This window comes from Oryctolagus cuniculus, chromosome X (assembly GCF_964237555.1).
Source record: "Oryctolagus cuniculus chromosome X, mOryCun1.1, whole genome shotgun sequence".
Classification (NCBI taxonomy): Eukaryota; Metazoa; Chordata; class Mammalia; order Lagomorpha; family Leporidae; genus Oryctolagus; species Oryctolagus cuniculus.
In genome coordinates, this window is record NC_091453.1 from 51,268,448 (window position 1) to 51,290,307 (window position 21,860).

General features: G+C 43.4%; 1 protein-coding gene across 7 annotated transcripts in view; it reads left to right on the plus strand.

The window, feature by feature from the left end:
* Nucleotides 1-20,696, plus strand: part of TAF1 (TATA-box binding protein associated factor 1) — a 115,246-nt gene extending 94,550 nt beyond the window's left edge. For 6 of the 7 annotated variants that reach the window (XM_051827188.2, XM_051827190.2, XM_051827195.2 and 3 more), the window contains 2 exons: nucleotides 19,329-19,436; nucleotides 19,856-20,696. In XM_051827188.2, coding sequence (XP_051683148.1) covers nucleotides 19,329-19,436; nucleotides 19,856-20,045 — 298 coding nt within the window. In that variant the 3' untranslated portion in view covers nucleotides 20,046-20,696. The remainder of the gene's footprint in view (nucleotides 1-19,328; nucleotides 19,437-19,855) is intronic. The other variant, XM_070067117.1, reaches the window with a different exon arrangement.
* Nucleotides 20,697-21,860: the final 1,164 nt, after the last annotated feature.

A 21,860-nucleotide genomic window follows, 5' to 3' on the forward strand; every position in this document is an offset into this window, starting at 1 on the left:
TTAGCCTGATTGGCCAGTGGGCACACAGGTGTGGTCAGGTAGGGACCTGAGGTCACACGCGGGTGTGGTGAAGGTGTGGTCTTCCAGCTCACAAACCTAATCAATTTTATCCTGTATGCCTGCCTACAACACCTAGCACATAGTAAACACTCTGTAAATGTTGGCTGCTGTTATTATTATCTATTCTGAATAAACAGAAGTTCATACACTTAGACAAACTTACTGAAATCTTAATGTTACTTTCCAAACACCATTTCCTCCTTGTATTTCAGACTAAGTAGAAATCTTCAAAAGAGACAGGGTTGGTCAGAATTATTCAAGAGACTTTTCAAAAATTCCTGTTCCCTCATTAGTCTTCCTCATCTTCAGATTTGCTTCCCCCATCACCCAGAGCTGTTACCCCTTGGCTGGAAATCAGTGCCATCAGTTGCTGATGAAAATGTATAGTTAGGGGAAAAGCCACAGAACCACTTAACTGACTTCATCTCCCAATTCAGGCAGGAGTTTATATTAAAGGAAAGTCAGGTGAGTTGAAAAACTCCCTTCTGTAATACTGTCAAATGAAAGTGAAATACAAATATGTGAGGGCTCTAAACAACAACTAGCACTATAAAATAGCCAGACCATTGCAGATTGTAAAAAGCAAATGATTTTCTTTAGGATTAAATAATTTTTTTTGACAGGCAGAGTGGACAGTGAGAGAGAGAGAGAGAAAGGTCTTCCTTTGCCGTTGGTTCAGTCTCCAGTGGCCACCGCGGCCGGCGCTCTGTGGCCAGCGCATCGTGCTGATCCGAAGGCAGGAGCCAGGTGCTTCTCCCGGTCTGCCATGGGGTGCAGGGCCCAAGTACTTGGGCCATCCTCCACTGCACTCCCTGGCCACAGCAGAGAGCTGGCCTGGAAGAGGGGCAACCGGGACAGAATCCGGCGCCCCGACCGGGACTAGAACCTGGTGTGCCGGTGCCGCAAAGCGGAGGATTAGCCTACTGAGCCGCGGTGCTGGCCAGGATTAAATAATTTTAATTTTAAAATTATGTTAGTGGGGCCAGCGCTGTGATGCAGTGGGTTAGAGCCCTGGCCCACAGCACCGGCATCCCATACAGGCACTGGTTCAATCCCAGCTGCTCCACTTCCAATCCAGTTTCCTGCTAATGTGCCTGGGAAAGCAGCAGAAAATGGCCGAAGTGTTTGGGCCCCTACACCCACATGGGAGACCTGGAGGAAACTCCTGGCTCCTGGCTTGGGATCAGCTCAGCTCGGGCCCTTGTGGCTCTTTGGGTAGTGAACCAGTGGTTGGAAGACCTCTCTCTCTCTACCTTACTCTGACTCTTTGAAATAAATAAAACTTTAAAAAATTGTTAGCTTTTCTTCCAAGTTGCTTAATACATTGCCAAAATTCAAGTTTAGGATAAAAATGTTGTTTTAAATGGTTTGCTTCTCTCTCTCTCTCTCTCTTTTTTTTTTTTTTTTTTTTGACAGAGAGACAGAGAGAAAGGTCTTCCTTCCGTTGGTTCACCCCCAAAATGGCCGCTACAGCTGGCACGCAGCGCTGATCTGAAGCCAGGAGCCATTTGCTTTCTCCTGGTCTCCCATGGGGTGCAGGGCCCAAGCACCTGGGTCATCCTCCACTGCACTCCCAGGCCACAGCAGAGAGCTGGACTGGAAGAGGAGCAACCAGGACAGGACCGGTGCCCCACCTGGGACTAGAACCCGGGGTGCCGGCACCACAGGCGGAGGATTAGCCAAGTGAGCTGCAGCGCCGGCCTGCTTCTCATTTCATTTTCTTATTTTTTAAACTTCAGAATCAGATTGTAAGTTCATAGATTTAACTCTCAGATCACCAAGTAATTCTGAGCAACAAAGATCAGAATTTACTGTAAAATGTAATACAAACATTTTTAAAAGGTAAGATGAAGAAATTTCTCACAAACCAGATGTTGTTCTCTTTAACTCAATCACAAAATGATTTATATGTATATATATATTATTTTTAAAGATATATTTACTTATTTGAAAGAGTTGAAGGGACAGAGATCTTCCGTCCACTGGTTCACTCCCCAAATGGTCAAAATGACCAGGGCTGAGCCAGACCTAAACCAGGAGCCAGGAGCCACCTCCGAGTCTCCCACGTGGGTGGCACAGGCTCAAACACTTAGGCCATCTTCTGCTGCTTTTCTCAGGAACATTAGCAGGGAGCTGATCAGAAGTGGAGCAGCCAAGACATGAGTGACACTCATACGGGATGCCGACACTGCAGGCAGTGGCTTAGCCTGCTATGTCACAATGCCGACCCTGTGTGATGATTTTTAAACCAGTATTTAGAAGCAAATCATTACATAGTGAATTCACACATCAGTTAACACACATTTCACATCCCAGTGTAATCAATTAACTTCTGGTTTCCAGGGCTCCTCATTTTCAACATACAAATTCTGGATTTTTCCATGTAAACCTCTAATAATTAAAGTTTCAAGTAGTTGGACTGTGTTGTCAATTGCAGCTGTGTTAAGAGAGCCTGGAGCTCTTCCCAAGTATGAAGTCTTAACCATAGCTAGTGCCCAACCCTTGGAATATAGTCTGTCAATGTATGGGTGAAAAAGGCTATTGCTGCCCTGTCCAACCCCCCCTCCCAGTAATTCTTTACAAAATAGCCGTGAATTTCCAATAACTCCCTTGTTTTCGCCAAGGCATGTTATCCTTTTTTTTGCCAGGGACGTCTTTGCTTGCCCAGTTTGTAAATATGCTGCTTTAGAGCCTAGAGAAGGGGTTCAGAGACGTTCATTCTTGTGCATGATTTTTACACAATAATTACACTACATGACATTGTTCTCAGGATAATATTAATGCCTAAGGACACGGCTCTGAAGTCAAATTCCTGTGCTCAAACTCTGCTCCTTTAGGCAAGCCTCCCAAACCTTCATGTTTTCCTCTATGACTATAGGATCAAAGGATCATTGTCAAGATTACATGGAGCAATATATTGTGAAGTACTTAGAATAATGTGTAGCACACAGTAAGTGCTCTGTTTTACTATTCTATTTTTAGCAGATACTAATGACATACAATTAATAATGATGAATTTAGGAGACGGGAGGTGGACCTTCCCTTGTTCTTATTCCACAGCTCATCAGTTCCTAAATCACAAGCTATTGGTGTTGCAGTTCAAGGAGGATAGCAGGACCTGCTGGTAAAATAGTGAACACAGAACTGTTGAGAGTAGGTTCAAGCCGGCGCCGCGGCTCACTAGGCTAATCCTCCGCCTCGCAGTGCCGGCACACCGGGTTCTAGTCCCGGTCGGGACGCCGGATTCTGTCCTGGTTGCCCCTCTTCCAGGCCAGCTCTCTGCTGTGGTCCGGGAGTGCAGTGGGCCCTGCACCCCATGGGAGACCAGGAGAAGCACCTGGCTCCTGCCATCGGATCAGCGAGGTGCGCCGGCCGCAGTGCGCCGGCCACAGCAGCCATTGGAGGGTGAACCAATGGCAAAGGAAGACCTTTCTCTCTGTCTCTCTCTCTCACTGTCCACTCTGCCTGTCAAAAAAATAAATTAAAAAAAAAAAGAGTAGGTTCACTCACGGGATATCAGTTGACCACCCACTTAACTGACCACTGGTAGTATTCATTCTTGCCTGTAGTCTGAAGTGTTACTAATCAGAAGCAATATCCGAACCTTAAATTGTTATATAAACATTCACCAATTTATTAATAATCTGCAGTGAGAAATTTAATAGGCAAGTCCTCATATTTGTTCACCAGCACATCCTGTCCTAGTTGACAAACTACATGTGAGAAGACAAAATTAGAATGTTGCTCTTGTGAACGAATCAGAACCAGGATGCTGATTTGGATTTTTTTTTTTTTACCTTTTTACTATGGAAAATTCCAAACATACTTAAAGGTGGGAAGAAGAATGTAATAGATCCTCATGAATTTCATCTAGCTTTAACAGTTATCAACATTTTGCCAGTTTTCTTGCATCTATTCTCCCATACCCCTGTTTTGAATAAGTGAAGTGTTGTGGTTTTTTAAAGATTGATTTATTGGATCCAGTGTTGTGCAACAATGGGTAAAGCCACCTGCGATGCCAACAGCCCACATGGACACCAGTTTGTGTCCTGGCTGTTCCACTTCTGATCCAACACCCTGCTAATGCACCTGGGAAAGCAATAGGAGATGGCCCATGTGCTTGGGTCCCTGCACACATGTGGAAGACCCAGATGAAGCTTCTGGCTCCTGGCGTTGATGTGGCCCAAACCTGGTTGTTGTGACCATTTGGGGAATGCACCAGCAGATGGAAGATTGTGTGTGTGTGTGTGTGTGTGTATGTATGTCTCCCTGTCACTCTGCCTTATAAATAAATAAATAAATAGATAGATGATAGATAGATAGATAGATAGATAGATAGATAAAATAAGAAAGGTAATGAGAGAGAGGGAGAGACAGAGAAAGATCTTCCATCTGCTGGTTCACATCCCAAATGACTGCAACAGCCAGCTCTGGGTTGAAGCCAGGAGCCAGGAAATCCATTTGGGTCTCCCAGAAGGGTAGCAGGGGCCCAAGCACTTGAGCCATCTTCTGCTGCCTTCTCGGGTGCATTAACAAGGAGCTGGATCAGAAGAAGAGTAACTAGGAGTTAAACTGATGCTCTTATATGCGATGCAGCCCCTAGATGCTGTTGTATTTTAAAACAGATCCCAGACATTTTATCAGTAAATTCTTCAGTATGTATCTCTTACAGATAAAACTTTGAAAAAACTTCCTTATCTTTATGACACTTAACAAAAGCACTATGCAATCTATGTTCAGATTTCTCTGTTGTCTCAAAAAAGTCTATATATTTGACTTGTTAAAATCAAGATCCAAACACTGGTTTTGCTTTATCTATCTTTAATTTTTCTAGTATTTAACAATTTCACCCTTCATTTTCTTTCTTTTCATGGCATTGATTTATTGAGGAAACTAATAACTCTGAATTTCTCACAGTATAACAGATTGCATCTCTTTATTTTTCTGTCCCCCGTATAGCCTGTCATGGGCCTTAGACCAAGAGGCTTGATTAAGTTCAGGCTTTAAAATGTTCTTTGTTGCCCGCACTGCGGCTCAATAGGCTAATCCTCCGCCTGCGGCGCCGGCACACCGAGTTCTAGTCCCGGTTGGGGTGCCAGATTCTGTCCTGGTTGCCCCTCTTCCAGTCCAGCTCTCTGCTGTGGCCCGGGAGTGCAGTGGAGGATGGCCCAAGTGCTTGGGCCCTGCACCCCATGGGAGACCAGGAGAAGCACCTGGCTCCTGCCTTCGGATCAGCCACGGCAGCCATTGGAGGGTGAACCAACGGCAAAAGGAAGAACCTTCTCTCTCTCACTGTCCACTCTGCCTGTCAAAATAAAAAATTAAAAAAAAAAAAGATTTAAAAAAAATGTTCTTTGTTTAGGCCCTGTGCCATGGCGCAGTAGGTTAATCCTCCACCTGTGGCGCTGGCATCCCATATGGGCTCTGGTTCTAGTCCCAGCTGCTCCTCTTCTAATCCAGCTCTCTGCTGTGGCCTGGGAAAGTAGTAGAAGATGGCCCAAGTCCTTGGGCCCCTGCACCCGCATGGGAGACCCAGAAGAAGCATGTGGCTCCTGGCTTCAGATCATCAAAACTCTGGCTGTTGCAACCACCTGGGGAGTGAACCAGCGGATGGAAGACCTTTCTCTCTGTCTTTCCCTCTCACTGTAACTCTGTCTCTCAAATAAATAAAATCTTTTTAAAAATAAATAAAATGTTCTTTGTTCATTTGAGTGAGAGAGAGCACTCCCATCCAAGGCCCAAGCCAGGAACTCAGTTCAGGTCTCCTGCTTGGGTGGCAGGAACCCAACCACTTGAACCATCACAAGCCGCCTCCCAGTATACACATTAGAAAGAAGCTGAAGTCAGGAGCCATGGCAGGTATCAAGCTCACAGGATACAAAACTGTATGTATGGGCCAGCATTGTGATAGAGTAGGTTAAGCTGCCTCCTGTGACGCTGGTATGCATGCTAGTTCAAGTCCTGGCTACTCCACTTCCAATCCAACTTCTTGCTAATGCACCTGGGAAAGCAGCAGAAGATGGCCCAAGTACTTGGGCCCCTGCCACCCATATGGGAAACCCAGATGGTGTTTCAGGCCCTTGGCTTTGGCATGTCCCAGCCCCAGCCATTGCCACCATTTGGGGAGTGAATTAGTGGATGAAAGATTCATATTCATTCTCTCTCTCTCTCTCTCTCTCTCTCTCTCTCTCTCTCCCCTCTCTGTAACTCTGCCTTGCAAATAAATAAATTCTTATGAAGAAATGTATGTAATTGCAACTTGGTATCCTGGAATGGATCCTGGAACTGAGAAAGAACATTAGTGGCATGCAGGTGTCACCCACTGGCCCAAATGCCCACTCTGTATCATTGGCTGGTTTTAATTATACAAAGCATTAAAATCAGCCTGTGGTAACCTCACATGTCCATGTTTTCCGTGGGGATAGATTTCATACCAGAACATCTCCCCTCAGACAGTGCCAGTGAATAATTAGTAATTCGGCCCCTTCTATGAACTCTTATGTGATGACTTGCAGACTCTCTTTATTCTGTTAATACGTCATGGCATCAGTACGGTTGCTGAAGACTTCTGATCTACTGACACAGTGCATCCTTGTGCTTATCCCAAATCAACTGAATTGAACTTGAAGTGCTAAATATCCCATAGGTCTAATCTTCTGCATGGATATTCCAGACCCTGCAGCTCCCCACGTGACTCGGCAGCTCTGGGATTGGATTCTGTGTTGCTGAAGCTCACATCTAGAGTTTTGGGCAGGACAATCTAGGGTTCCCTCATGAATACACATGATTGCCCTGCTCTTCCCAGCTTATACTTCCAGAATTTTCTCCATGTTTCCAAGAACAACAAAAAATATACAACTCTCCAGGAGGCTGTTACATGAAAAAGGTGGACCTGCCTTCCCTGAAGAAGTGGGACAACTGCATCTGCTCCTGTGTCAACTGCCCCAGCCCAGCAATGCCGCTCACCTACAGCCAGTGCTTCTGCAGGAGCAGCCTATGTGCTGGAGTCCCTCTTGGGGCCAGCACTGGTCACCCAGGAACTACAAGCCTCTCCAAACCAAACTCAGAGCTTATGTGTGTTCCTATAGATGCTGGAGTTGGCAGATACGTGGGTTCATAACAAGTTCCTTTTCAGCAATTATTTTAATTGAAAATAGATTCCTGAGGAGAATTTATGGTGGCTGTGAATGAGTAGCTTTGTTTTTATGGCAGACTTTTAGGCGATGTGATTTTCATTTGATGACAAATTTGTATTAATGAAGCACATAATTTTTAAAAGTATCTTGCAGACTTACTCCCACACATGACTTATTATAGATCCCTGATATTTTTCCTTTGTAGTTTTTGTGATTATGAAATTGTGTCTATAAAATGATATCAAGAATATATTTGACACAAAGTATAATAAAGGTGTTGTGGTGCGCAGAGTTAAACTACCGCCTGTGATGCCAGCATCCCATATCGGAGTTCCTGGTTCACTTCTCAAATGTCTAGAATAGCCAGGGCTAGACCAGGCTGAAGCCAGGAGCCAGGAACTCCCATCCTGGTCTCCCACATAGGTGGCAGGGGCCCAAGCACTTTGGCCATCTTCTGCTGCCTTCCCAGGTGCATTAACAGGGAACCAGTTGGTAAGCAAAGCAGCTGGAGCTTGGAGTTGAACCCAGCTCTCCGGAGATAAGGGATGCTGGCATCAGAAGCAGAGGCTTAACCTGCTATACCGTAATGCTGGCCCCAAAACACTAATGTCCTTTGTCTGTTCCAGTGTCTGTTCCAGGACACCAAGTTGCATTTATTCATTAGATCTCTCTATTCTGGTCCAGTCTGTGAAAATTATCACTGCTGCCTTCCAAGGGCAGGAAGCGGGAGTTTGAGCTGGGGATTGAACCCAGGTACTCGGATACAGGATGTGGGCAGATTTTTTTTCAAAAAGGTTTATTTGTTTATTTGAAAGGCAGAGAGAGAGGGAGAGAGAAATTTTTCATGTACTGGTTCACTCCCAAATGGCTACAGTGGCCAGGGCTGGACCACACAGAAGCCAGGAGGCTGGAACTCCTATTACAGGCAGTGGCTTAACTTGCACTACAATGCTGGCCCCAGGATGTAGGCATCTTAACTAGTGTCTCAATCACAAGGCCAAAAGCCTGCTCCAGATTTCTCTATTTTAAAATAGACAATACAGCAAAGAACATTTCATGCATATAATTTTTACTTCTTCCAAATTGTTACTCAAGCATCAGTTTGTAGGTGTAGAAGTATTAGGCCAAAGGTCAAAAACAATTCTCTAACACTGTTACGTATGTAATTACACAGATAGTTAAAAAATGAGAACAGCTCATAATTAAGAAGAGCTACCCTCTCTTACTCCTTCCTTAACCATTTTATCTGTGACACAGATATTTATGGAGTTCGGTAAGCAGTGTCATATTGCTTTACAAAAGTTTGTACCCATTTTTCTTGCCAACATTTCTGTGTGAACATACTAATCTCATTACAACTTTGACAATTTTAGATGTTATTTCAAAGATTATTATTAAAATTTTTGCTCATTTTCATTTGTTCATTAAAGCATCCCAGCACTTACTATATGTGACAGCTGAGGATACAAAGCAGAATGTGACACAGAATCTGCCCTCAAGTGTGATGGGTGGCCAGACTGCTTAAGAAGCAAAGGCCCAGGTACATTGGTGGGTGCAGTGGTAGTATGCGAAAGGAACAGGCAAAACTGAGAGGAAAAGGTAACCAACTTTGCAAGGTGTAGGCAGAGAAGGTGAGGCTGAGGAAAAACTTTACTGTGCAAAAGACTTTTGAGCTGAATTTGGATGGATAATGAGGAGTTGGCAGGTGAGGTGGAGTGAGGATATTCTGGACAGATAGGCCACATCCAAAAGCCAGAGTATGAACCAGCCTGGAATGTTTGGAGAACTGCAAATCTCCCAGTGTCATTGGAGCACAGGTTATGTTGGGGGAGGTAAGGGAAGATGGGGAAAGCAGAGCAGATCATAAAGAGGTCCCAAAAGGGTTTGTAGGCTGTGGGAAGGAGTTTGGACTTTATCTTAACCATGATTGACAATGCAAAATTTTTTTAATTATTTATTTTATTTGAAAGGCAGAGATAGAGAGAGAGAGAGAGAGAGCTTCCATCGATGGTTCACTTCCCACATGGCCACAGCAGCAAGCACTGGACCAGGCTGGAGTCAGGAGTCAGGAGCTTCATCTGAGTCTCCCACGTGGGCGGCAGGGGCCCTTGCACTCAGGCCATCTTCTGCTGCTTTCCCAGGCCATTAGCAGGGAGCTGGATCAGAAAGTGGAGCAGCAGGGCTGCTCAAACCAGCACTCATATGGGATGCTGGTGTCACAGGTGGTGGCTTTACCTGCTAACGCCAAGACACTGACCCCAATAATGCAGAATTTTAAACAGGTGAAGGATGTGATTAGATTTGATTTAGTTTTAGAGATTAATCCTGGCTTCAGATTAGATATATATTGAGTGTAGTGAATATATTACAGAAGGCTCCATAAGACTATTGTATTCAGTCAAGTAAGAAATGATGTGAACTTCAACTCAAGCAGTGACAGTTGAGTCAGAGACTATGGAATAGATCTGGCAGCTATTTGAAAGAGACTCAACTACATTTGGTGTCTAATTATTGGGAGGCAAAGAGTAAGGAGGCCCACTGGACTCATTTGTCCAGTCAATATAGTATGCTTACCATGCACCAGGTACTCTTCTAGGGTCTGGTGACATAGCAATGAATACTGTGGATATAAATCCTTGTTCTCAGGGACCTTGCATTTCTTAGTGGAAAGAGACAAGCAGTAAACAAGTCAACACAATTTTAGAAATAAAAGAACCAGGGCTGGTGTCGTGGCTCACTTGGTTAATCCTCCACTTGCGGTGCCAGCATCCCATATGGGCACTGGGTTCTAGTCCCGGTTGCTCCTCTTCCATTCCAGCTCTCTGCTGTGGCCCAGGAAGGCAGTGGAAGATGGCCCAAGTGCTCGGGACCTGCACTCGCATGGGAGACCAGGGAGAAGCACCTGGCTCCTGGCTTCGGATCGGGGCAACGCTGGCCGTGGCGGCCATTTTGGGGGTATACCAACGGAAGGAAGACCTTTCTCTCTGATTCTCTCTCACTGTCTAACTCTATCTGTCAAATAAATTTTAAAAAAGAAATAAAAGAACCAGTAAACAAAACACAAACTATGCTAGAAATAAAAGAGGGTGATGTATTAGTAATTATAGCTGAGTTGGAGTAGATGTAGAGGCAGTCCGAGGGTAGGTGTGAGCAGAGGACATTCTAGCTGAGACCTGAAGATGAGAATGAGCTGGGGGAGATAGCATTCTAAGTAAAGGGACTGGGAAGAGCAAAGGCTCTGAGGTCACAGTGTTTAAAGAACAGAATAGTTACTAGCGAGTGTCTGAGATTGTAATGAGCAGAGGGAAAGGCACATTTCTTCAGATCTTTGTCTTGGGAAAACAGGGACAGGGGTGAGCACTGATACTGGAAAACTTATGGGGTGGAGTAGGCTTTGGGTTGAGGAAATAAAAAGTGTGGAATTTGATGAGTGAAATGTCTGTGAGATATCCAAGTGGAGATTATCAGTAAGTAGTTGAAAATATGGCTGAGGAGAGATCTTAGGTTTTGTTGTGTCATTAGCTAATGGACAGCAGTTAAAGTTATGGAGATGAGATCAGGGCCAAGGGCAGAATTCTGAGGAAAAGACCCAACCTTTAATGGCTGGGTAAAGATAGAACCAAGGAAGTGACTGAAAAGGAACAAAATGACTCAACCAGTAGCTGGAGGGGAAAGAGAATGTGAGGAATGGAGGCAGATCAGTATTTAAAATGCGGTAGACAAGTCAAGATAAGAAGTGAGAAGTGTCCATTGCATTTAGCAATCAGGAAGTCAGAAGAGTGGTAGGAGTAGAAGTAGAATTGCACCGACTTAAACAATTGTAACATAAATTTATTTATTTATTTATTTATTTATTTGTCATTTAAAATAGGGACTGGCATTGCAGCACAGTGGGTTAAGCCACTGTTTGGGATACCTGCATCCCATATCGAGTGTTTGCTTCAAGTCCTGGTTGCTTCCTGCTAAGGTGCCAGGAGGCAGTGGTATGACCCAAGTGTTTGGGTCCCTACCACCCACATGGATAACCTGACTGGAGTTCCTGACTCCTGGCTTCAGGCTGGTCTTGCCCTGGCTGTTGCGGGCTTTTGAGAAGTAAATCAGCAGATGGAAGATTCATATTTCTCTCTCTCTCTCACTCTCACTCTAACTCTGCCTTTCAAATAAATAAATACATCTTCAAAAAATAAAATAATAAGGGGCCGGCACCATGGCTCACTTGGTTAATCCTCCTGCGGCACCGGCATCCCATATGGGCGCCAGGTTCTTGTCCTGGTTGCTCCTCTTCCTGTCCAGCTCTCTGCTATGGCCCGGGAAGGCAGTGGAGGATGGCCGAAGTCCTTGAGCCCCTGTACCTGCGTGGGAGACCTGGAAGAAGCTCCTGGCTCCTGGCTTCAGATCAGCGCAGCTCAGGCCATTGCAGCCATTTGGGGAGTGAACCATCGGACGGAAGACCTGTCTCTCTCTGCCTCTCCTCTCTCTGTGTAACTCTGACTTTCAAATAAATAAATAAATCTTAAAAAAAAAAAGACTCAGTATTATAAAGATGTCCTAAAGTGATCCGTGAATTCCAATGCGTTGCCATCAAAATTCCAGTAGAGGGGTGGGGCTTTGGTGCAGTGGTTAAGACTGACGCTGTAGCATAGCAGATAAAGTCACCGCCTGCAGTGCCGGCATCCCATATGGGAGCCATTTCAAGTCCTGGCTGCTCCACTTCCAGTCTAGCTCTCTGCTATGGCCTGGGAAAACTGTAGAAGATGGCCCAAGTCCTTGGACTTCTGTACCCACGTGGGAAACCCAGAAGAATCTCCTGGATCCTGGCTTCAGATCGGTGCAGCCTCTGGCTGTCATGGCCATCTAGGGAGTGAACCAGATGAGATGGAACTAGATGGATGGAACACATTTCTCTGCCTCTGCCTCTGCCTCTCTGTAACTCTGCCTTTCAAATAGATAAATAAATCTTAAAAAAAAAAAAGAAGAGACTTTTGGGGATGCCAACATCTCATCTTGGGGTTCGTGGCTCAAGTCCTGGCTCCACTTCCAACTTCAGCTTCCTGCTAATGTGCACCCTGGGAGACAGGATTGATAGCTCAAATACTTGGGTTCCTGACAGCCACATGGGAGATCCAGATTGAGTTTGGCTCCAGGCTTCAGCATGGCCCAGCCCCAGCTGTTTTGGGTATTTAGGGAGTGAACCAGTGGATGGAAGACCTCTCTGTCTCCCTGCCTTTCAGATAAATAAAAAATTATAATTTTAAAAATTCCAATAAACTTTTCCATAAAATTTTACAAAATAATTCTAAGCTTTATGAAAGAGAAACCAACCAAAAATAACCAGGGAAACAAATGAGGAGAAGAAACTGGAACTTCCACTTTCAAATATCGGCGTTATAAAGCAATAATTAAGAGAGTTTGGAGTTGGCACAAGAAGAGGCCAATGGAGCAATGAAACAATAATGAGCCTAGAAACAGACCTGAATAGCCAAGGAAACTTGGTGAAAGCTGGAAGTGGCATTGCAAATCATTGGGAAAAGCATAGATTATGTAATAAAGTCCTGGAACAGTTGGATATCCATAGCAGGGAAAAACATGAAATTGAGATCCTTACCTCATACTTCACATAAAAATCAATTCTGGGGGCCGGCATTGTGGCACAGCAGGTTAAGCTGCTGCCTATTAAACTGCTGGCTGCCTATGATGCCAGCATCTGGTTTGGATGCTGGTTGGAGTTCTGACTGCTCTGCTTCTGATCCAGCTCCCTGCTAATGCATCCAGGAAAGCAGTGGAAGATGACTCAAGTGCTTGGGCCCCTGCCACCCATCAGGAGACCTGGATGGAGTTCCAGGTTCCTGACTTTGGCCTGGCCCAGCCCTGGCCTTGTGGCCATTTGGGGAGTGAATGAGTGGCTGGAAGATTGTTCTCTGTTTCTTCCTCTTTCTCTGTCATGCTGCCTTTCAAAATAAATAAATATTTTTAAAAAATTAATTCTGGATGGATGAAAAACTTAGGCGTGTAAGGCAAAAATATCAAAAAAATTTTTAAAGATTTATTTTATTTATTTGAAAGACAGAATTACAGAGAGAGGTAGAGGCAGAGAGAGAGGTCTTCCATCCGCTGGTTCACTCCCCAGATGGCTGCAACGGCCGGAGCTGCGCCAATCCGAAGGCAGGAGCCAGGAGCTTCTTCTGGGTCTCTCACATGGGTGCAGGGGCCCAAGGGCCTGGGCCATCTTCCAGTGCCTTCCCAGGCCATAGCAGAGAGCTGGATTGGAAGAGGAGCAGCCAGGACTAGAACTGGCACCCATATGGGATGCCGGCGCTTCAGGCCAGGGCATTAACCCGCTGCGCCATAGCGCCGGCCCTCAAACTTTTTAAAAGCAAACATAAGAGAATGTTTTTGTAACTTCAGTATAGGGAAGGATTGCTTAGGCAAAAATATAAAGCACAACCCATAAAACAAAAGTTTGATACATGATGAGTTACAGCAGTAAACTTCTGTTTATCAAAAGGCATAAATCTAAAAAGGCTGTATGTGCTGACAGAAGATGTTTGAAATTCATTTAACAGATAAAGGATAACCATATTAAAATCACTATATATCAGTAAGAATCAAGCCACTCAATGAAAACTGACAAAAATACCTGAAACTGGAATTTCACAGAAGAGGATACAGGAAAGACCAATACATGAAAAGATGAGCTCACTCATTAGTAATCAGGGAAATGCAAAGAATAACCATGACAAAATTAATTTTATATCCATCAGACTGAAAAATATTTAAAAGTCTGATAATGTGTTGTCAAGGATGTTGAGCAATGGAAATCATGACAGCAGAAGTGTAAATTAGTACAACCACTTTAGATGCATCTTGACATTTAATATATCTGATAACATATATACCCCGTGATTCAGCAATTCTACACCCTGTATATACAACAGAAAATTTCTTGCACAAATGTACCAGAAGACATGAATGTACATTCAAGAGATTGAAGAGTATTGAGAGGCTAGTATTGTGTCGCAGTGAGTTAAACCACCCCCTGCAATGCCGGCATCCCATATCAGTGCGAGTCCCTGCTGCCCTGCTTCCAATCCAACTCCCTGCAAATACACCTAGGAAAGCAGCAGAAGATAGCCCAAGTACTTGGCCCCCACCACTCATATGGGAGACCCAGATGAACTTCTTTGTTCCTGGCTTTGGCCTGGCTCAGCCCTGGCCATTGTGGCCATTTGGGGAGGGAACCAACAGATGGAAGATCTGCCTCTGTGTGTGTGTGTGTGTGTGTGTGTTGACTGCCTTTCAAATAAATAATTCTTAAAAACAGTGTTAAAAGCAGCACTGATAATAGCAATGAGCTGGAAACAGCTCAAATGTCCTTCAGTAGAGAATGACTTACTAAACTGTGGTATAATTATAAAATAGAAAAGTATACATTAGGAACAATGAATATAAATATTAAAATGTAAATACTATCATGGATGAATTCTACAAATATAATGTAGAAGGATAGCAAGTTTAGAAAAAATTCATATGGTACATTTCTATGTATATGGAATTCAGAAGTATGGACGTCAAAGCCATGAAGAAAAGCACAATTATAGCAGTTAAACCTTATGGAGAAGGGAAGGAATGCAACCCAGAGGGCATACAGAGGGCTTCAGAAATTTTCCTAATGATCTTTTTTTAATTTAAATATTTATTTATTTATTTGAAAGGCAGAGTGAAAGGGGGGGGGGCAAGAGAAAAAAAGAGTTTTCCATCCACTGGTTCACTTCTCAAATGGCCACGTTGATCTGCACTGGGCCAGGCTGAATCCAGGAGCCAGAAACTCCTTCTGGGTCTCCCATATGTGTGGCAGGTGCCCTAGTACTTGGGACGTCCTCCTCTGTTTTCCTGGGTGCATCAGCAGGGCATTGGAAGTGGAGCACCTGGGATTCAAGCTGGTACTCCAATATGGGATGCTGGCGACACAGGTGGCAGCTTAACCTTCTGTGCTACAATGCCAACCTCTTGATCTGTTTCTTCAGCTGATTGGCGTGTACATGAGTGTTCATTTTATTATTCATATACAGATGTTCCTCGACTTAAAATGGGGTTACCTTTTTTCTTTTTAATAAACCCAATGTAAGTTGAAAATATAAGTCAGAAATGGCCATTTGACACAAGGTTAGGATGCCTGCATCCAATATCAGAATGTCTAGGTTCAAGTCTCAGCTCCACCCCTAATTCCAGTTTCTTGCTAATACACACCCTGGGAGGCAGCAGGTGATGGCTCAAGTAGTTAGGTCCCTGCCAACTACTGGAGAGTTTGATGGAGTTTCCAGCTCCCAGCTTCAGCCTAGCCCAGCCCTGACTATTGTGGGCATTTGGGGAGTGAACCAATGGATGGGAGATCTCTCTTTGTGCGTCTGTCTCTCTGCATTCCAAATAAATAAAAAAAGAAAATATCCTAAGACAACATGCATTTGATAGATCTAAGCTACCAATTATTATAGCTTGGCAACACAATACACTATAGAGTATCAGTTGTTTACCCTCTGATCATATGAATGACTAGGAGTATGTCTTTTTTAAAAGAAAAAATTATTCAGGGGGCGGCGCTGTGGCGCAGCAGGTTAATGCCCTAGCCTGGAGCGCTGGCATCCCATATGGGCACCGGTTCTAGTCCCGGCTGCTCCTCTTCCAGTCCAGCTCTCTGCTATGGCCTGGGAAAGTAGTGGAAGATGGCCCAACTCCTTGGGCTCCTGCACCCGCGTGGGAGACCCGGAAGAAGTTCCTGGCTCCTGGCTCCGGTTCGGTGTAGCTCCGGCTATTGCAGCCATCTGAGGAGTGAACCAGTAGATGGAAGACCTCTCTCTCTCTCTCTCTGCCTCTCCTCTTTCTGTATAACTGTGACTTTCAAATAAATAAATATTTAAAAAATTATTCATATAAAGAGAACAGATTTCAAGTAGTCCATAGATAGTTCTAAGAATATGATGATGATTCCCCCTTTCCTCCCTCCCTTTCTCACTCCTCCTTCCTTTCTTTTTTCCCCATTTTTTTTAACTTATGTGGTAACATATTTAATTTAGTTTATAATTGCAGTATTAATGCTCAGTAGAAGTAGGTATTTGTTCTGTGTTCTGAATATAATTATATATTCTATATTTGTGATACAGTTCTTAAACATTTTTGAAGTACTGATTGGAAAGTGAGAAAGAAGCTAGTCTATCCTGGGAAGAAGAATGACAGTTGTATTCATCCACTTTTTGTTACTTTAACTAAATACCTAAGAGGAGCTTCTTTGAGAAAGAACAAGTTAATTACAGCTAACAGTTGCAGGTTACAGGATAGGGTGGCTCCATAGTCTGACTTCTGGTGGAGGCTCACCGTGGCAGGTGCAGAGGCACAGTCCTATCGTGGGTAAGAAGCAGAGAGATCCTGGGCCAAACTTGAATTCAAGTCATCAAACCTCTTTCAAGAACCATCCTCCAAGGGCACACCCCCAGTGTCCCAAAGACCTCTCAACAACCCCACCTTTTGGCCACCACAGTTTGATCAAGTCTTCACCCCTCATCTATGAACCATTAAGACATCAGAGTTTAAATAAGTACTTGACCGCAGCCATAATGATAATAATTGCTGGAGGGAAAATTGGTATTACCAGAAGATTTTTTTAAGAGACTTGTAAGATGTGAGCATGTTTGTTTGCAGGCTTCATTAATTCATTCAACAAGTATTTATTGAATAATAATTATGCACCTGATCTATGCTGGGCCCTAGAAGACAAAGTTATTCCTATTCAGTTATGTATTTACTCGCTGTTCCAAGAACTGGAAGTCATTAATTCATTTATTCACTCAAAAATATTTATTGAGTGAATGCTATGTGCCAGGCATTGATGTAAGTGCTGGGAATAAAGCAATGAACAAAATGAAATCCCTTCTTTCATAGACAGGAGAAGAGAGAATGAATAAATACGTGTGAGGTGGTGATAAATACTATGAAGAAAACTAAAGTATGATAAGGTTATGTAGAGAGAGTGTGTGTTGTGGGGGTTGCTATTTTAGATAGGGTGGTCAAGGAAGGCTTTTCAGAGAAGGTGACATTTGAGCAGAGAAATTACTGAAGTGAGGGAATGAATGATGTGGCTATCTGGAGGGAAGGTCATTGCATGTGGAGAGAATGCAAGATCCAGAGTGCTGAGACAGGAGAGGTTCTCAATGTGTTAGCAACAGCAAAGAGGCCAATATGTGTAGAGCAGAGTAAGCAAGGGCAAAGTGGTAAGAGATGAGGTCATAGACGTTTCAAAGTATGCAATTGTGTAACTCCTTGGGGCATGGGAAGCCATTGGAAAGTTTTAAGCAGGGAAGTGTCCTGATTTTATTAATGCTTCAAAAAGGAATGCTTACGCTTTGTGTGGGGAAATAGTGGAAGCAGGGTTTTCCCAGTTGTAAACAAATAGTGTAGTGATCCCAATACATTTCCCCTAGTTTGCCTCAGTGGTAACACCTTGCATAACTCTAGGACTCTATACATCCAGGAAATTGACATAGGTACAATCCACAAGCTTTATTCAGGTTTTACCAGCTGTATAAGCACTTGTGTGTGTATGTGTGTGTCTTTAGTTCTGTGCAGTTTTATCACATGTGACCACCAGCACAGTGATACAGAACAGTTCCATTACAAGGATCCCTCATGCTATCCTACAGTCCATTAGTATAGAATTCTAGGTTGGCAGGTTTTTTTTTTAAGTAGTTTAGATATATTGTGCCAATGTTTTCTGGTTTGCATTATTTCTGATGAAAAAACCTGCTGTCCTTCTTATCTGTATTCTTCTGTGCATAATATGCCTCTTTTCTCTGACTGCTTGGTAAGAGTTTCTCTTTATCCCTGGTTATAAGAAATGTGATTGTGGAGAGTGGCCTAGCAGTTAAGATGCCTGTGTCCCACATTGGAGTGCCTAAGCATCATTCCTGGCTCTGCTTCCTGACTTGAGCTGCTGCTGCTGCTGCTGCTGCTGCTGCTGCTACTGCTTTTTAAAGATTTATTTATTGGAAAGGCAGAGGTACATTGAGAAAGGTACACACACACACACACACACACATACAGAGAGAGAGAGAGAGAGAGAGAGAGAGAAACTTTCATCCACTGGTTCACTCCCCTAAATGGCAACAACTGCCAGGGCTGAGCCAGGCTGAAGTCAGGAGCCTGAAACTCCATCTGGGTCTCCTGTGTGGGTTGCAGAGGCCCAAGTACCTGGGCCATCTTCTGCTGCTTTCTCACTTTAGTAGGGAGCTGGATCAGCCAGGACTTGAACTGGTGCCCATACTGGATGGCCTTCAGCTACTTAACCAGATGCACCACAACACCAGCCTCTGACTCCAGCTTCTTAACAATACAGCCCTGAAGGGCAGCAGTGATGGCTCAAGTAATTGACTTCAAGCCACCCATATTGGAAACTTATATTGCATTCCCAGCTTCTGGCTTTGAGCCCAGCCCTGCCCCAGCCTGTGCAGACTTTTGGAGAGGAAGCCAGCAGATGGGAACTCTCTCTAGCTCGCTCTCACACACACACTCTCTCTCTCTCTCTCTCTCTGCTATTCAAGTAAATTTTTTAGAAATTTAAAAAGAAATATTCTGATATGCTATACTCTGTATGTGTTTTAATTGTGATAAATACATAACAAACTTTCCATTTTAACTTTTTAAGTGTACAATTCACTGGCATTAATTATATTCACAATGCTACCCAACAACTAACACTATTCATATCTAATACTTTTTATCACACCAAATAGAAACTCTATGCATTAAGCAAGAAACCCCACTCCTCTCTTCTCTCAGCCTCTGGTAACCTCTAATGTACTTTTTTTTTTTTAAAGATTTACTTTATTTTTGAAAGGCAGTGTTATAAAGAGAGGAGGAGGGACACACACACACACACACACACACAGAGAGAGAGAGAGAGAGAGAGAGAGAGAGAGAGACAGAGAGAGAGGGAGAGAGAGAGAGAGAATCTTAGATTTGTTGGTTCACTCCCCAAATGGCCACAATGGGCCAGACCAAAGCCAGGAACCTAGAACTCCATCTGGGTCTCCCACGTGGGTACAGGGAAACAAACACTTGGGCCATCTTTTGCTGCTTTTCCAGGCACATTATCAGGGAGCTGGACGGGAAATGGAGCAACTGGAACTTGAACCAGCACCCACATGTGATGCCTGCCTCGGAGGTGGTGGCTGAAGCTGCTGCGACACAATGGTAGCTCCTCTAATTTACTTTCTTGGTAGCCCCTCTAATTTACTTTGTAACTGGGAATTTGCCTATTCTAGATACTTAATAGAAATAGAATCACAATATTTGTCCTTTTATGTCTGGCTTCTTTTACTTAGCATAAGGTTTTCAAGGTTCATCCATTTTGTAGCATGTATCAGTACTTATTCTTTTTTATGGATGAAACTATTCATTGTATGAATAGACCATGTATTGTTTCATCCCTTTCTCTGCTGATGAACATTTAATTTTTTGCACCATTTTTCTGTGTGATTAATGCTGCTATGACTTTCTTATGTAAGTATCTGTTAAGTCCCTGTTTTCAGTTCCTTTGGGTATAACCCTAGGGGTGGAATTGCTGGGTCATCAGGGAATTTTGACTGAATTTATTTCATTTTGTTTGAAAGGCAGAAGGACAGAGAGAGACAAAGACCTGCAGAAAGACACAAAGAGAACTTCGATCCACAGATTCGCTCCTCAAGTATCTGCGGCAGCCTGCCCTGGGCCAGGTCGAAGGCAGGAAACTGGAATTCTTTGTGGATGTCAGGGACTCAAATACGTGAATCATCATCTGCTGCCTCCCAGGATGCACATTAGCAGGAAGCTGAATCAGAAGAGGAGCAGACACTTGAACTCAGGCACTCCAATATGTAATGTGTGTGTCCCCAAGTAGTGTCTTAACTGTTGTGCCAAATGTTCACCCCTTGGCCTAATATTTTTTAGGAACTGCTAAACTATTTTCCACAGTGACTACACTATTTTACATTCCCACCAGCAATGCCCAAGGATTCCAATTTCTCCACAACCTCAGTAACACTTGTTCTTTTCTGTATGTTGTTTAAACAGTAGCCTTCTTAATGGATGTGAAGTGATAGCTCACTGAGGTTTAGATTTGTGTTTTTCCATTGAATAATGATGTTAAGTATCATTTCATAGGCTTATTGGACATTGGTATGTCTTCTTTGAAGAAATGCCTGTTCAAGTCATTTAATCATTTTTTAATTGATTGGGTTTTTTTTATCTGATTGTTTTTATTGAGTTGTAGGAGTTCTTTATATATACTTTGAATATTGATTCCTTATGAGGTGAAGATATTTTCTTCCATCTTGTAGGGGCCCTTTTACTCTGTTGATATTGTTCTTTAATACATAAAAGTTTTACATTCTGATGAAATCCAACTCATTTTTCTTTTTGTTTGTACTTTTGGTGTCATATAGAATAAATTAATGACAAATCCAGTGTCATGAAGATTTCCCACTATGGTTTCTTCTCTAAGAGCATTATAATTGTAGCTCTTATCGACTTCAGGTTAATTTTTGTATGCATTTTAAAGCGAGGGTCTTACTTCATTCTTTTGCATATGGATATACAATGTCCTTAGCACTATTTGTTGAAGAGACTATCCTTTCTCATTGAATTGTCTTGACATTCTTATAAAAAAATGAATTGACTGTAAATGCAAGGGCTTATTTCTGGGATTTCTGTTCTTTTACATTGGTATGTAAGTCTGTCTTTGTGCCAGTACCACACTATTTTGATTACTATAGCATTTGTAGTAAGTTTTGAAATCGAAAGGTGTGATTCTTCCTACTTAGTTCTTCTTTTTCAAGGTTGTTTTGACTCTCTGGAATCCCATTATATTTCATCTGAATTTCAGGATGGGTTTTTCTATTTCTGCAAAAAAAAATTTAAAAAGCATGTCATTGGCATTTCTGAGCCTAGATCAGCCTCCAAGGGTTGCTACCACATGCCCAACTCAGTCTCAAGGAACAAGAGTGGGTTCGTGCACTCTGTAGTTCCAATTATGAGACAGAGAAGGAAAAGCTGATGCAGGTCATGAGGACCAAGCAGCCGCTGGTGAGAGAGCCACAGGGAAACTCCAGGATACTTTCCCCAATTGAAATCCTAACTTCGGCATGGATGGTGGATGAGCTGAGTGACTGCATAATCCTGGGTGCTGGGAGGCTCTGCCATGATTTGGAGTTTTGTCTACGTGTTCATAGAAATAATTACTATTTTTAAAAAAATGCCATTGGCATTTTGATAGAAATTGCATTATATCTATAGATTGTTTTGCAGACTATTGTGATCTTCACAATATGTTCATTCCATGAACATGTGATGCGTATTGTCAACTTTTCATGACTGTTATGAAATAATGGAGGCAATTAATTTTGTAAAGAGAAAAGATTTATTTATTTATTTTTTTTTTTTTTGACAGGCAGAGTGGACAGTGAGAGAGAGAGACAGAGAGAAAGGTCTTCCTTTGCCGTTGGATCACCCTCCAATGGCCGCCGCTGCAGCCGGCGCACCGCGCTGATCCGATGGCAGGAGCCAGGATCCAGGTGCTTTTCCTGGTCTCCCATGGGGTGCAGGGCCCAAGCACCTGGGCCATCCTCCACTGCACTCCCT